The following is a 17,392-nucleotide window of genomic DNA, read 5'->3' as shown; positions in this document are numbered from 1 at the left end:
AACATAAATGTGTCACCTACTGAAATTTCTAGATCAGAATTTTTCAGCAGAAGGTCAAGATCCCTCAGAGCAGTGGTTTGCAGTCCTGGCTGCACAGTGGGGTTACCTGGGGAACTTGAAAAAAAAAATTACCCCACATCAAAGATTCTGATTTTTTGGTCTGGAATAAAGGGCCCTGAATTGCTATTAAAAAAAAAAATCTCATCAGATAATTCTAATGTTAACTTGGATTAAGAAACACCATGCTAATTAATCTTGAGTTATATGGTTAATTATAAGTCATGTCAGGGTTTTATTTTCCTTTTTAATGAACAGTGGCAATAAAATGGAATAGAAAATATCAGTATGCATTTCATGTAGAAATGATGGCCACTCTATCAGAAAACTTTTGTTTCCGTTTCTTGTAGTTTAGAGTGGATGCTATCACTATTTAAAAATAATTTCTTACTGTGGGTTATATTCAGAGTTTGAAAAACAGTGTTTTAGATGATCTCTAACAGAGAAGGTATGTTGATAGCTGCCCGGAGAAGATCAGAAAATTTCCATCTGTCCTGAGAGGCCATGTTGAAATATTTTTAAATGTGTGAGGTTTTGCCAAATGAACTCCGCACTATCAAATGTTCTTGTCTATTTATAGAAGCCGTCACAGGTTCTTTGAGACATTGAGCCTGCCTTTCCGCTCCCCATAGGCACCACCACTTTAAAGTATTAAGTTTGCATTTCTTAAAAATGTCTTTTAGCTCAGCCTCCTCATTTCAGAATCTGCTGAGTCTAACCCTTAGTTCAGGGGTATTTAAGGGAGATTTACATTTCAGAAGAAAATGTGGGGGCGGTGTGTGCTTTCTTCCCCTTCCACCTTGAACTGGGGCACAGAGTTGTAGGATCTGTTTCATAACTTAGAGAAGTACAGTGGAAAAGTGATGATTTTGAAAACTATGTCAAATGCATTACAGGAAGGGGAGTTGGAACTCAACTGTTTAAAAGCAGCTTTGGAATTATGGGGAAAAAAATAATCTCTGCCCCAAAGAGGAAGACAAAGCAAGTATGGATCATCCATGGAAGTTGGATCTTCATGGATGAAATGATGTTTCCTCAAGGAATATATCAATCCCTTCACAGAGCACTGTGTGGTTAAATGTGTTGTGTGCATGAGGATATTACATTTTTATGAAAAAGCCCATCTCACAGTACCCAGAAACTTTCTGGAAACAGCTTGAATCAGGCTGTCCATCAAGCAGGGGGTAATGCAGGATTACCCCTGCAAAGAGGGGTAACAGCACAGCTGTATTTTGAGACAACAGAGGCTGATGTGAACTTTACTAAGAAGATGAGGAAATGGCAGGAAAGCACCACGTGGCAACAGACAGCCAGGTAACCATCCCCCAGCTCTTCAGAATTTGAAGCACAAACCCCATAAATATCAGCACACTTCTAACCCTAACATCTCCTAGAATATACAGGTGATGAGGGGAAGGGGAGGAGGAAAAACTGGGAGAATTAACTGAAGATGTGGGCAGAGGCTGACGTGTAGGTCACACCAGAGCTAGGGACATGCTCGAAGGGAATGGAACAGCACACAGAATCAGCCTGTCAGAAAACAGCTCCTCGCTGGTCGCTGAAGCCTCCTAACAGGATTGGAAGCCTTCCGCAGAAACTGAAGCGGTCAGTGGCTGACCCAGCTGTGCAGATGGCAGAGGAGACGGCAGATAAGAACTCAGATGTGGTGATGAGTTGAGGGAGAAACTATGGCCGTTCATCAAAAACAAAAACCTCTCTACCTGGAGGTGACATGCTGCTGCTGCTAAGTCGCTTCAGTCGTGTCCGACTCTGCGCGACCCCATAGACGGCAGCCCACCAGGCTCCTCCGTCCCCGGGATTCCCCGGGCAAGAACACTGGAGTGGGTTGCCATTTCCTCCTCCAAGGAGGTGGCATGAGGTGACTTAATAATTTTCTACTGTAACTGAGAACAGAAAAACTACAGCAGGAAGAAAATGAATTAGATAAATCCCCCAAAGAGGGATTAATGGAAAATGAAAAGTGCCTGTGTAAAGAATTCAGGAATGAGAGGACACCTGCTCTGAGGTGTCTGTCTGACAGATGGACACATCTGTGTGTGGGGCATGACACAGACATACGGTGCGTGCAGGTCCCGGAAGTGGAGGCCCGGAAGTGGTTACCGTTTGAAGCAGATTCCCAGCAAGTGGGCGGATCTTACAACATGGCTGAGCCGCGTATGAAACACACAAGCCACCATCGTCAGTGACTGCATGGGGCCAGGAAATCGGGTGGAAGTTTCACGGACAGAGACAGGAGCACAGGAGTACAGGGAAGATTGAAGGCAAAGGTTTTTGTTGCTCCAAGTGATTCTGATGACCGGCTCTCCTTCCTAAGGGTTTGTAAAATGTTCCATTTGCGTCTGAAAGTCAGAAAGAAAAGAAAGGAGAATAAAAGAAGGAAAGACTTAAGAAATCCCCAAAGAGATAAACTTTGAGCATTTTCTTACCCTTCCTTCTTTCTGTTCTCTTTCTCCTCCTCTATTTTCTTTCCCGACTCTTCTTGGCTCTGCCTAATACAGCCACCTTGTCCATGATTCGGTTTGATCTACTTCCTTTCATGGAAAATGACACTGACGTTGTCATCGGCTTGCTCTCTTCCCTCCTCCCCAGTCTACCCTTCAGTGGTCAGTGAGCACATCCATTGTCCCCCCTCTGCCTAAGGAAACTGAAGACCCCCCAGACCAGCTCCACTTGGCCAGGTGGTTGCAGGAAGGAGGACCCCTTCCAGGGCCCAAAACTGGGCTCTTGTCTAACACTCGGAAATGAATTGTCCGAGGGGACACATGTGCTGACAAAGTAAGAGATTTTATTGGGAAAGGGCACCCGGGTGGAGAGCAGGAGGGTAAGGAAACCCAGGAGAACTGCTCTGCCCCATGGCTTGCAGTGTCCGGTGTTATGGTGATGGGATTAATTTCTGGGTTGTCTTTAGCTAATCATTCTGACTCAAGAGTCTTTCTTGGTGGTGCACGCCTTGTTCAGCCAAGATGAATGCCAGAGAGAAGGATTCTGGGAGGTGGTCAGACATGTGATGTTTCCTTTTGACCTTTCCCGAACTCTTCTGGTTGGTGGAGGCTTATTAGTTCCCTTACCAGGACCTCCTGTCACAAAACAACCCGTGCAAATGGTTACTATGGTGCCTGGCCAGGGTGGGCGGTTCCAATCATTTTCCTCCCCTAACAAGCTGATGGCTCCTGGCCCTCAGTTCCCCTGGTGAGCCCTACTCTCTCCCTGGACTGTACTTGTTGTGTCTTTCATTCTTGTAAAGACCCACATTATCTAAGACAGCCGTCATCATGAGAGCTAAGCAAGGTCAGGCTTACTTCTGCTTGGAGAATGAAGACCGTGGCTAAGTCTTCCTATTGCTCTAAGATGTCTTATAATAGCTTTAATATATTCTATCAACTTGGTCTACTCCTGTAGTGTCACTGGCAGATACATCCTGTTACAAAGGATGTACCTTCCCTTTCCCTCTACTTAGCGCTCTGTGGTGACCAAAATGGGAAGGACATCCAAAGACAAGAGGATACATGTATACATACAGCTGATTCACTCTGCTGTGCAGCAAAAGCTAACACAACACTGTAAGCAACTATACTCCAATTAAAAACAAACAAACAAAAAGCTCTTCATGAATGTTTATGGGGCCCTCTCCTCCACATAACCTCCCTGGTGGCTCATATGGTAAAGCGACTGCCTACAATCTGGGAGACCCAGGTTTGATCCCTGGGTGAGGAAGATCCCCTGGAGGAGGAAATGGCACCCCACTCCAGTACTCTTGCCTGGAAAATCCCATGGATGGAGGAGCCTGGTGGGCTGCAGTCCATGGGCTCGCAAAGAGTCGGACACGACTGAGCGACCTCACTTTCTTTCTTTTCGTTCTCCTCCACATGTAGTTAAGCTCCAGTGTAGAGAGAGGAGAGTGTCACAGGTTAGAGAGTTCGCATCCTGAATCCTAGCAGCCTCAGTTTGAAAGCCAGCTGTACCACTCAGTAGCTGCATGATCTTATGTCATTAGCTGAACCTTGCCAGGTTGCAGCTTTCACACACCTGCAGTGGCGTTGAAAACATAATGGAATAACCTCTTCAAGCTGTTATGAGATTTACGAGTTCACCCACACACAGTACCTGGCACGCAATGAGGACTCCACAAATGTTAGCTCTACTCAGGCCTGTTACATGCTCGGTGGAAAGGAGAGTTGTGGTTTCTAGACTCTTGTAGTGTGCTTGTCATTTGTCTCCTTGTACTGTGTAATTCGTCCTCCAGTTTTCCTCTGCTTTGCCCTGAAAGGTGTCTGACTGCTGGGAACTATGTGTCCCACGCTCGCTGGCCCACTGGCTTCAGACAGAGCTGGAGGCTGGAAGGTCACTGGTCTCGCTCTCTGCAGGGGTAGCATCACCAGCCAAGGCTGCCTCCTCGCTGATCTCCTGGCTCTCCACACAGAGCCTCCCTCTGGGCTCACAGGTCCTCCTGGGAGCCCCCATTCCGAGGCTTCCTCCCCATGTTCTAAGAGTGAGGCCAACACATGAGAAAATAGAATAAAAGAGAAAAGATAGATTCCCAGTTTAGTCCCGGATCCAACTGTGCCTGATATATATGACTGGATTTTAAAATATGCATGCCTATAAAAATTTTCCCTTTTTGCTTAAGCTGCTGATTTCATTTCTTTCACTTGTCACTGTATGTGTCCTAACCCATTGTCTCCTAATTCCTGAGAATTGTTTGAGATGCTATCACAATATGGAACAATCGGCATTCTCATTGAATATTTGTCTTTGAAATTTAGATAACGAGTATTTATTGTCTTGCCAGGGCTAAGGATATAAAGATGAGCAAGACAAACACAGTCCTTCTCTGTAACAGCACAACAGTGACTAATTATTTTCAAAAACGTTCACTTTTACCACACTTATTCTAAAGTGCTGTTTTTCCCTGGAGATCTGAACATCCTCTTAGTTGATGCCTGTCTTAAAACTAGAGACATCTCATCCATTTTAGTGCAAGGACAGAAACTGAAATGCAAAGCCGGGACTTTGTGGGGAGAGTTCTCATTTATTTTCAATAAAGGAAGTCCCAAGCCTTTAGTTGTTCATGAGACCTCCCCAAGCAGGAGGATTTTTCAGTGCAGCGAGATCAGCAGTGTCATGTCTACGGGGTAATCACTCATCTTGCGACGTACTCTCTGGGCTCTCTGCTCCTGCATTTGCCTACAGTGATGCCATTCGTCTTCCCAGGATGGATGGGTTCCTCTCCCTTTCAATCACTAGCAGCAGGCACTGAAACTTGCCCAGGATGTGTCCAGGGTTCATGTGCTGTGGGGATGTTTTTGCATCTTTCATGGCTGATGAAAGTGAATTTGTACTCATGATGCAAGTACAAGTGTGTGTGTGTGTGTGTGTGTGTGTGCGTGCGTGTGCACGCACATGTGTGCTTTGTCCTTAATCTGCAGTGGCCTTTCAATGTCGTAATATATGGTCAGGCTGTAGTTGCTATGGAAACAATACCCAAATTTCCTGACCTCTGAGAGTAGGGAGATGTGGCGGTGGCAGCTATGATCAGAGTTGAGAGATTGATGATAGAATTAAGCTAAAGCTTAAAGAATACGTGCTTTTTCTACCTTAATGATCACACTGGAGCAATCGCCTCTTCTCCTGTGTCTGCCAATATTACCTATCTGAGCCCGGCTGAAGGTTTATGAGCATTCCTTTGTTATTTTAAAATCAGTTTACTTTTGGATAGTGGATGAGTGGGACTTGGGAGTTCTTGACTATAGTCAGTATACATTGTTTTGCATAGTATTGAATCATACTTTCTGGTGCAAATAATACCCAAATTAGTGTCCACACAGGCCAATATTGTTATTGAAACAGCAAACGTGTGCTTTCATTTGGAATATGATATTTTGAAATTTTGAAATTTTCTTTTTATTCTTTATATACTTGTTGATCAGTCAGATGGGTACCTGGAATAAACACATTCTCTCATGGAAAAGCACTTTATTTTAAATACAACAATGTGTACAAAAGAAGGCTTATTCTTAGAAGTAGATATTGAAAATAATCATTGAATGATACGTCAGTCTCCCACTAAACTGAAAATCCGTACTATTGGAAAACGTTTTCTGTTTGATATGCACACTGTAAAGTACAGTGCCTGACTCATCATAAGCAAATTTCTAAATGTTTGTTAAATGGATGAATACGTAGTCTCTCAGAAAAAATAAAATGCATGTTCCCTCTTTAGGAGGGATCATTTTCTCTAGGACCTCTGTGACTCTGGGGAGTTTCTCCAGGGCTTCCTGTCAGAGCTGGTGGTTCCGCATTGTTAGAGTCTGGACGGCGTTCCTGTGCCTCTGTTTATTCTGTTCACATGATATGTCAGGGTGATGGGGGAGAGGGACAGAGCGCGGGGAGCCGTGTCCTCCGCTAACAGCTTAGTGAGGGTCTTGTGCTCAGTGCTGTGTTAAGCCCTGTGGGTGTGGACATGGACGGGAAATGATTCCTGCCATCGAGAAGCTGCTTGGTTCTCAAGGAGAGAATATAGAGGGCTGCTCGCCCAGTAGGGGTGACTCAGAACCAAAGCCAGCAAATGCAGTCAAGGGGGAGAGGAGGAAAGGGGTCTAGCAAGAGGGGCAGGGAGAAAACGCTGGCGGGAAGCAGAACCTGAGATGGAACCCAAAGAGGGAAGCCACATTCGATGCTAGTAAATTTGACAGCTTATAAATATGCTGGGTATATTCTTCCGAATGTGCCAAATATATTCAAGCAGAGAAATATATATTAATATATTAAAGGTCGAGCAAACAGTGTGAACAAAGATAGAGACAGGGCATCGTCTTGTGGCTGAGGGACATTGAATAGTCTGTTATGCTGGGGAAGCAGAGGTTCTCATAGCTGTTGCCTGGGAGTGAGATGCTCAGGGAGTTGTGGGGGCTGAGGGGTGGGTTCAGAATCCTGGGGTTTTGGATCCCACATGCCTTGAAGGAAACAGGGCTTAAATGCTAATAATTTGAGGTCAAAGTAAAGACTGTAGAATGGAAATAAACAGGATAAATTGTCACTCAGGGTAAATTGTAGAGAAGTAACCAGTCAATAAATGTAAATTGAATTTGATTACAGATGAAACCAGTGTGAGACCAAACCCCAAACCCTAGGGAACTCTAGGTGCTATTTAGTCGGTTCTTTTTTTTTACTCTTCCATTGCTCTTTCCTCAGATTTTTTTTTTTTTTAAATCTCTGGGTTAACTGTCAATTCTGGCCTTTTCATTATGGATATATATCGAAAGAAGGGATTTTAAAGCCTAGTGTTTTTTGTTTAATTTCTATTTCTTTGGCTGCACTGGGTCTCAGTTGTGGCACACGGGATCCTCGATCTTCCTTGTGACATGGAATTCTTAGTTGCAGTGTGCGGGATCTAGTTCCCTGACCAGGAATCAGACCCAAGGCCTCTGCGTTGGGAGTCTGGAGTCCTAGCTGCTAGACCACCAGCAAAGTCCCCAAGGCCTACTTTTTTCACCTGTGAAATTGTATAAAGTATATACAGTGTGTTTGGTATTTTTCTAATGTGGAACCTTGAGTGAGTCACAGATAGTTTTTTTTCCCCCCCCATCTGGAGTAATTGGCTCATGTTGATGTCATACAGATGATGACATGGTTGTTTAAAGTTAATACTCACCAAAACAAGTGTGAAGATGGACTTAGCATTCTCAACTCTGAGGATTTGGGGTTTTTTTGAAAATACAAGGAGTTGTCTATGTCTCAAAGTTAATACACACCTAGTGTGACAGGTCAGTCACAGAGCCAGACCAAATGCCTTTGGCCCAAAGCAGTAGAATATTATACGAGGTTTTGTTGGTGGAGAGTGATTTTGAAATCAAATGTATTTGAAAAATGGACAATATTACAAGTTGTCTTTCTTTCTATTTTTTTTCCCGAAAGGACCTTCTTAAGAGATGCTACTCGGCCAACGCGTCTTACCTCTTCCAGCAGGATAAATTTTATGATGTCAGCTATGACACGGGTGACAAGTCCATCCAATGCAGCAGGAGACCAGATGCATTCAAGTTCTGGATGGCCTGGAAGGCCCTGGGCACATTAGGCCTTGAAGAAAGAGTTAACCGCGCTCTTGCTTTATCTAGGTACTTGCTCTGTGTGTGTGTGTGTCCATGGGTGTCTAATAGACTCACTGAAGGTACGTTGGTAAGATCTGTACATGTCCTCTCGTATATAGATCCCTTCTTTCATGTCATAACCATTTTCTCAGCACCCTCTATTTTAGATGTTGGGAACAAAGCAGCTCTCCCCTCTGCTCTGCAGCGTTCTAGCCTGGGGAGAGATACATCCAGGCGGCAGAGCAGATGAAATTCAGGTGCACTACGTTTTGGTAAGGGGAGGCACACGGTGCTCCAGAAGCACTCAGGTGCATTCCCTAGTGTGGTCATGAGGGTGCTGGCAGAGGATTCCTGGAGGAAGGGGCATGCAGCTAAGGCCCAGTGAGGAGAGGAGAGACGATTGATTTCAGGCAGAGGGAGCCCCAGGTCCAATCTCTGTGTGTGGGAGAGATCCCGGTAACTTCAAGGACCCGAAATATGGCCTGTGAGAATGTGGGGCTGACAGAAGGACAGACAGGCAGAGGCGAATGTGGCGGCTCTCCGGTCACTCGTCCTTTTCTAGCATGAGGACAAAGCTTTTGAAACCACTTGCAATGACACACCATCGTGATTATCTGGGTCGTGAAGATCTTTTTTGTGCAGTTCTTCCGTGTATTCTTGCCACCTCTCCTTAATATCTTCTGCTTCTGTTAGGTCCAGACCATTTCTGTCTTTTATCAAGCCCATCTTTGCATGAAATGTTCCCTTGGTATCTCTAATTTTCTTGAAGTGATCTCTAGTCTTTCCCATTCTGTTGTTTTCCTCTATTTCTTTGCATCGATCACTGAAGAAGGCTTTCTTATCTCTTCTTGCTATTCTTTGGAACTCTGCATTCAGATGCTTATATCTTTCCTTTTCTCCTTTGCTTTTCACCCCTCTTCTTTTCACAGCTATTTGTAAGGCCTCCCCAGACAGCCATTTTGCTTTTTTGCATTTCTTTTCCATGGGGATGGTCTTGATCCCTGTCTCCTGTACAATGTCATGAACCTCATTCCATAGTTCATCAGGCACTCTATCTATCAGATCTAGACCCTTAAATCTATTTCTCATTTCCACTGTATAATCATAAGGGATTTGATTTAGGTCATACATGAATGGTCTAGCGGTTTTCCCTACTTTCTTCAATTTAAGTCTGAATTTGGCAATAAGGAGTTCATGCTCTGAGCCACAGTCAGCTCCCGGTCTTGTTTTTGTTGACTGTATAGAGCTTCTCCATCTTTGGCTGCAAAGAATATAATCAATCTGATTTCGGTGTGAAAGTGCTGAACTCAGTATGCCAGCAAATTTGGAAAACTCAGCAGTGGCCACAGGACTGGAAAAGGGCAGTTTTCATTCCAATTCCAAACAAAGGCAATGCCAAAGAATGCTCAAACTACCACACAATTGCACTCATCTCACATGCTAGTAAAGTAATGCTCAAAATTCTCCAAGCCAGGCTTCAGCAATACGTGAACTGTGAACTCCCTGATGTTCAAGCTGGTTTTAGAAAAGGCAGAGGAACCAGACATCAAATTGCCAACATCCACTGGATCATGGAAAAAGCAAGAGAGTTCCAGAAAAACATCTACTTCTGCTTTATTGACTATGCCAAAGCCTTTGACTGTGTGGATCACAATAAACTGTGGAAAATTCTGAAAGAGATGGGAATACCAGACCACCTGACCTGCCTCTTGAGAAATCTGTATGCAGGTCAGGAAGCAACAGTTAGAACTGGACATGGAACAACAGACTGGTTCCAAATAGGAAAAGGAGTACGTCAAGGCTGTCTAGTGTGACCCTGCTTATTTAACTTCTATGCAGAGTACATCATGAGAAACGCTGGACTGGAAGAAACACAAGCTGGAATCAAGATTGTCGGGAGAAATATCAATAACCTCAGATATGCAGATAACATCACCCTTATGGCAGAAAGTGAAGAGGAGCTAAAAAGCCTCTTGATGAAAGTGAAAGAGGAGAGTGAAAAAGTTGGCTTAAAGCTCAACATTCAGAAAACGAAGATCATGGCATCCAGTCCCATCACTTCATGGGAAATAGAAGGGGAAACAGTGGAAACAGCGTCAGACTTTATTTTTGGGGGCTCCAGAATCACTGCAGATGGTGACTGCAGCCATGAAATTAAAAGATGCTTACTCCTTGGAAGAAAAGTTATGACCAACCTACATAGTATATTCAAAAGCAGAGATATTACTTTGCCGACTAAGGTCCGTCTAGTCAAGGCTATGGATTTTCCTGTGGTCATGTATGGATGTGAGAGTTGGACTGTGAAGAAGGCTGAGTGCCAAAGAATTGATGCTTTTGAACTGTGGTGTTGGAGAAAACTCTTGAGAGTCCCTTGGACTGCAAGGAGATCCAACCAGTCCATTCTGAAGATCAACCCTGGGATTTCTTTGGCGAGAATGATGCTAAAGCTGAAGTTCCAGTACTTTGGCCACCTCATGTGAAGAGTTGACTCATTGGAAAAGACTCTGGTGCTGGGAGGGATTGGGGGCAGGAGGAGAAGGGGACGACCGAGGATGAGATGGCTGGATGGCATCACGGACTCGATGGACGTGAGTCTGAGTGAGCTCTGGGAGTTGGGGATGGACAGGGAGGCCTGGCGTGCTGCGATTCATGGGGTCGCAAAGTGTCGGACATGACTGAGCGACTGAACTGAACTGCAGTGACACTAGAGGAGGGCCTGAGATGTGCGTGCTGAACGCTTGTCACCTGAGAGGGCTCTGCTGCTGAGATGGTGGGTGGAGGGCAGGCCACAGCCAAGTGTGGCTCTAATTGTGATTTGCCGAGCCTGAGCTGTTTTGAGTTAACCTTGATTGTGTTTTAAAAATCGAGCATCCAAACATTCCGAACAGTTTTAAAGCGGGAAATTGTAAACAGTCTAGATTCCTGGCTTCTTCAGAAGATGAGCGCGCTCTCAGTCCCACATGGTGACAAGGCACTGAACGCAGTGGTGTCCCCCACGCTCCTGGGTTTCGTCAAGCCTGTTTCACTGTGGTTCAGAGAGGCCAAGAGCCAGGGAAAGCGAGGGCCACCCTTGATAAGCTTCATGACCGGGGCAAGCTGCTGAAACTTTCTGTACTGTTCCATCCCAGGATCCTAAAGATAGCGACTTTGAACTCAGATAACTGTTAGGAGGATTCCATGAACTGATATTTATAAAACACCCAGGACAGTGCCTGGCAAATGCCACATGCTGTGTTTTAATTATTTTTAAAAAATTTTTTTCTTACCTGCTTGGTCCCTAGAAGCATCAGTGTTTGTGATCTCTGGTTTGGAAAACCTCTCCTTCTTTACTCCCTGTTCATATTTCACTGGCAAAAGCCTGCAGGGTCTCCCTGGGACTTAATCAGCCTCCTCCTTATTTAGGGGAATAGTGTAGATGCTCTGCATGCCGCTCTGTGGGACAAGGGTGCTCTGAGTACCAGTGAGGACTGTCTGAAAACCCAGGATCTTTTTTTCTTAATTGGAATATAATTGCTTTACAATGTTATGTTACTTTCTTCTGCACAGTGAGGTGAACTAGCCATTCAGTTCAGTTGAGTCGCTCAGTCGTGTCCGATTCTTTGTGACCCCATGAATCGCAGCACGCCAGGCCTCCCTGTCCATCACCAACTCCCGGAGTTCACTCAGACTCGTGTCCATCGAGTCGGTGATGCCATCTAGCCATCTCATCCTCTGCCGTCCCCTTCTCCTCCTGCCCCCAATCCCTTGCAGCATCAGAGTCTTTTCCAATGAGTCAACTCTTCGCATGAGGTGGCCAAAGTACTGGAGCTTTAGCTTTAGCATCATTCCTTCCAAAGAAATCCAGGGCTGATCTCCTTTAGAATGGACTGGTTAGATCTCCTTGCAGTCCAAGGGACTCTCAAGAGTCTTCTCCAACACCACAGTTCAAATGCATCAATTCTTCGGCGCTCAGCTTTTTTTCTCAGTCCAACTCTCACATCCATACGTGACCACAGGAAAATCCATAGCCTTGACTAGACGAACCTTTGTTGGCAAAATAATGTCTCTGCTTTTGAATATGCTATCTTGGTAGGTCATAACTTTCCTTCCAAGGAGTAAGCATCTTTTAATTTCATGGCTGCAATCATCATCTGCAGTGATTTTGGAGCCATATGTATGCCTATATCCCAGCCCTCATGGACCCCCCTCCCCTCTCCTCATGCCTGTCCTTTAGGTCATCACAGCACCAGGCTGAGCTCCCTGTACTGGACAGCAGCTCCCCACTAGCCAGCTCTTTCACATTTGTTAGTGTATATACCCGGAGAAGGCAATGGCACCCCACTCCAGTACTCTTGCCTGGAAGATCCCATGGACGGAGGAGCCTGGTAGGCTGCAGTCCATGGGGTCGCTAAGAGTCGGACATGACTGAATGACTTCACTTTCACTTTTCACTTCCGCTGGAGAAGGAAATGGCAACCCACTCCAGTGTTCTTGCCTGGAGAATCCCAGGGACAGGGGAGCCTGGTGGGCTGCCGTCTCTGGGGTCGCCTAGAGTCGGACACGACTGAAGCTACTCGGCGGCGGGGGCAGCAGCAGCAGCGGTGTATATACATCAGTGCCGCTTCCAGATTCATCCCGCCCCGCCTCCTTCCCCACTGCGTCCGCATGTGTCCATTCTCTGTGTCTGCGTCTGTATTTCTGCCTTGGAAACAGTGAAAACCCAAGATCTTAAACCGACAGTTGTTTATTCTGAGAGGTCTGTAAGTTGGCTGGAGTGGCTTCATCTCGTTCTCAGGTGGCTGTGGGGGTGGGGGGAGGCCTGGGTCTGCTGCTGGCGTGTCTTGTAACTTCCTTGAGCCAGAGCCTGTTCTTGTGATGGTGGTGACACAAGCCCAAGGTGGCAAGCCTGCTTTAAACTCCTGGTAGCATGCATCATGCCCATGAGCATTCCAGTGGCCCAAGCAGATCAGATGGCCAAGGTCAGTGTCAAGAGGTAGGAAGAACTGCAAGGCTAATATGCTGAAGGGCTTGGAAATAAAGACAGGAAAAGAGATGGCCTGGCACTTTCAGAAGCCTGTTAGAAGTCAGCATTTCTGGTGATTTGGGTTTAAAAAGTAGTTTGAAAAATCTATAAATATTTTAATAAATTAGGATGCTTGGTGGTGAGCAACAGAAACTATCAAAGTATTATAAACAAAGTTAATTCATTGGCTCGTGTAACTGATAAGTCAGTGTAGTGATGACCGTGGAATGGCTTGTTCTAAGGGCTTAGGCAAGTTCACCAGGCCTTAATTTCTGTTCATCAGTCAGGTCTGCTCCCCTTCACATTGGGTTTACTCCCCTGTAGGAAGGTAGTTCCCAAGAGGATCAGATCTGTAGCCTCCCAGGTTCAACTTCAAGGTTTAGAGGAGAGAGTACTCCCTTTTCAATAATCCCGAGAAGGTTTTAGTTCTTTCTGACAGGTGTCATCTTCAGAAGTTGGGAGATAACTACCCAGCGGTGAAAACGTGAAACTGTCAACCATAAATATTCATAGTTGCCCATTGAACTAAAAGGTTCAGAAAGTTCTATTGCCCTTTTTGTGTTCTTCTCATACTATACAAGTATGGTAGACTCTGCATTATTCTATCTAAGCCACTAAGTAATTCAATGGCAGGTGTCTTGAAACAAAGCTAGATATAAATATTTGATGATCATATTTATTACAAAGTTAACATTCATCTCAGGGTGGAATTTAATTTATAGTCTAAGGATACCTCCTAATTTTTGCAGGGAAATATCACAGGAGAATAAATGTTAACATTTCAATTCAATTCAACAACACTTATTGTTTGTAAATGTTTGTCATGTTGAATTGAATTGAATTAACATTTCAGTGAGCATCACTACAGGCTGTGTGACCTATATTTAAATATTTGAAAAATGGTCCCTTTTCTGTCATGCTGTTAGTCACAATGGCTCTCTTGCCTTAACTTCCCATGTTCTTGTTATCCAGCAGTCCTTTCCTGGAGTGGGCACAAGCCATCCACGTCCCCCATCCCCGGTGCCAAGGCAGAGTCCTCTTAGGCATGTCACTTGAAACAAATGTGAAATTATCAACTTGGAGAAAGTTTCTCTGGGAATAACAATTATTTTAAGTTAGCAACATAAGTGCTTTCTTTTCATGATTTTATTTTTTTCAAATGAAGTGTGGTCTGCTATTCAGGAAAGAGGAAACATTTTCTGAATTCTGAAGTTTATTCTACTTGCTGGTGCCCATGTGCATTTGTGTACTAGTAAACTGGATCTCAGGAGGAAGAAAAGCCACAATTTGTAATGTCTGCCAGTTTCCATGGTATAAGTACTCCCACTGTGGAAAATTTCAAGCTGCCAACAGCCATGGCTTGTAAATGCTCTTATATTTAACAGTTGGATCTCACTAACCAGTACAAACCAGCTCTAGAGCACCATTGATTATATGAACCAATATAATCCGTTCCAACCACTGGCTGGTAGGAGTAAAAATACCACTTCTCATCAAGCCTACTGACCTTCAGCCACTTGTTTCTGAGTTTACCTAATAAAAACTCTCATCCATGGTCAGAAGACTGTATTTGGCTAATTGCTAGGTCACAGCGGCATCATTTTGTTTCCGAGAAGTATGCCTTTCTTCAGTAGATAGCTTTAGCAAAGGGAAGCTGCAGATAACAATTGTGTTGCTGTTTGGGGTGCACATGTCATCAGTAGCCGAGGTAGATAAGGTATCCGTTCCCACAGGCCTGCCTAAGTCAGGTCTCTCAAACACGGGGAAGGCTGTGCAAGTCTTTTCCCCTGGCCCACTGCCGTGAGGATTGCACTGACTCCGTGGACGCAATACTTCCACGTTCCTGAACCAGAACGGAGCTTAGTTTGAAAATGTGTATATTGGGGGTTTCCCTGGTGGTCACTGGCCAGAACCCCGAGCTCCTAATGAAGTGGTGGTTGTTGTTTTTCCGTCACTAAATTGTCTCTGAGTCTTTGCGACCCCATGGACTGTAGCCCCCCAGGTCCCTCTGTCCATGAGATTTCCCAGGCAAGAGTACTGAAGTGGGTTGCCATTTCCTACTTCTTGGGACCTTCCCGACCCAGGGATCAAACCTTCGTCTCCTGCGTCTCCTTCATTGGCAGGCAGGTTCTTTACCACTAGCACCGCCTCGGAAGCCCCCCAGTTCAGGGGACCCAGGTTCAGTCCCTGGTCTGAGAACTAGACCCCACATGCCACAACTAAGAGTTTACACACCATGACAAACGATCCCACTCGCCATTATAAAGATGAAAGATCCCGCATGCTGCAACTAAGGTCTGGCATAGCCAAAATAAATAAATAAAAATAAGTAAATATTTTAAAAATTTGTAGATTGACCTTAAGATGTAAGGCCCAGGTTTTGATGGACCAGTGGACAGCATCACCCTAGTCAGATGCTCCCCCTTCTCTCAGGGAAGCAAGAACAGACCTTCTCAAGAGGACAACAATTCCTGTTTCATGAGTTGTCAAATCCAGAAAGAAGGAACTAATTAGTTCCTAGAAGATCTCCAAGGCATTCCCTAATTTCCATTTGACCCTTGTCATTTCACTGGATGAGAGAACATTGCTTTCAAGAAATATTAATGACTAAAACCCTGCCTTTTTCTTCGGTTGTTTGAAAACCAGTGACATCGTGAGCCTAAAGCAGCATGTGATTATTAAGCATAATTGAAGGCTGGGGTTTAAAAATCACCATTTCCAGCAGAAAGCGGACAGTTGTGATCTCTGATATCTGCTTAGGAAAGCTGAAAATGTGTTACAGTCCTCAGGGCTTCTGGCTGCTGAGGGCACCTTGTAGGCCATTGTTACGACACTAGTTAAATGGATATTCGCTGAGGGGCAATTTTTAAAGCAAATCCAGAAGAGTCGTGTGCGTAAGTCTTTTCAACAACAACAAACAGCTCAGGAACTCCCATTCTGCTGCTTTGCTAGGTCTCCCGTGTATCATTTATCTGCTCCCTTGACACACAATCTCTGTAATCTCTCAGATGGAATTCATTTCATTGACTTGCATGAATACTGAGGGATTTATTGGTACCAGTATGGAAAAGGTAAGCGGTTATACAATGGCACCTTTGTGCTAGTGTATTTCTCTAGGTGAGAAGAGGGAGAGAGTGTAGAAGACTCTAGAAGGGCCAACATTTGCATCTTTTGTTATATTTATATTCTTTAAAAGCGTCGCAGTGCAGTAGAATGGAACATGCAGGTGTCTGTGATGAATCACACAGGCCATGCCATGTGTTCTCATGCACGCAGAGCATGCACAAACCAGATGGAAAAAAAATCTCAGAAACTCAGGGAGGCTCCATCGCATCAGAAGAAATTTCCCATGAGGAGATGAGACAAGAAGATGCGCGTGGTCCAGAGCACTCCAGGGAGACTCCAGGAGGCTGGTGAATTGAGAAGGGGACTGGAAAAGCTATTTACAGAAAGGAATGCATGCCCTTCAGAAAGGGCAAGCGAAATACACAAGTATTAGATGGACACATGGAACGAAGGACAGGAAATGTTTCAGAGCAAGACTTCATTTTGTACACTTCAAAACTAAGCCAGAATCTTAATAGAATGAGTTTTTGTTTGTTTGTTTTTACCCAGTAGGATTGGTGAAAATTCTTACTAATGTATAGTATTTCTCTCTTTTGCTAAGCTTAGTGGAAAGGACAGTGAATTTTATGAAGTCATTGTTGCTTTCTGAACAATACCTGGATGCCTTTTGGTAGAAGTGGTTTGTGGTTCCTGAGTTTTATCCAAAACCTCAGGGTACATCTTTTCTTTTTTTATGGCTTGCATCAGATAAGAATAGAGTTTTTTTTTTTCCACAATTTTATCTTTAGACTGTTTTTATATATTGAAAAGTTGTGAGGAATAAATCACCTATGAACACAGGCAGAATTTGTTTGGATTTCCTCCCCAAAACTCGGTTTATTTAAGCATTTATTTAAGAAGAGGGTAGGTATCCTGTAGAAGAGGCACTAGTTTAGAAACTAGCATTTTTGGACCTACACTCTGTGGGGTCATAGGCTTTCAGAAGATCTTAATAGTTGTTCCAAAAAATGTCTCCACAGTCAAGTATGTTTGAGAAATGCAAACCAATACATTAGTCCTCTCTTGGAGGTTCAAAGTGTTAGCACATTGAAGTCTCTGAAAGGCTTGTAATATAGGTACAATTCTAACTTCACTTTAGCCAGTAGGCAGACATTGTTGA

General features: G+C 44.5%; 1 protein-coding gene across 4 annotated transcripts in view; it reads left to right on the top strand.

The window, feature by feature from the left end:
• Window positions 1–17,392, top strand: part of GADL1 (glutamate decarboxylase like 1) — a 189,313-nt gene that overhangs the window by 87,250 nt on the left and 84,671 nt on the right. For all 4 annotated transcript variants that reach the window (XM_069561229.1, XM_069561228.1, XM_069561230.1 and 1 more), the window contains one exon: window positions 7,993–8,192. In XM_069561229.1, coding sequence (XP_069417330.1) covers window positions 7,993–8,192 — 200 coding nt within the window. The remainder of the gene's footprint in view (window positions 1–7,992; window positions 8,193–17,392) is intronic.

Source organism: Ovis canadensis, chromosome 19, assembly GCF_042477335.2.
Source record: "Ovis canadensis isolate MfBH-ARS-UI-01 breed Bighorn chromosome 19, ARS-UI_OviCan_v2, whole genome shotgun sequence".
NCBI lineage: Eukaryota > Metazoa > Chordata > Mammalia > Artiodactyla > Bovidae > Ovis > Ovis canadensis.
This window is presented reverse-complemented; position numbering and strand designations above follow the sequence as displayed.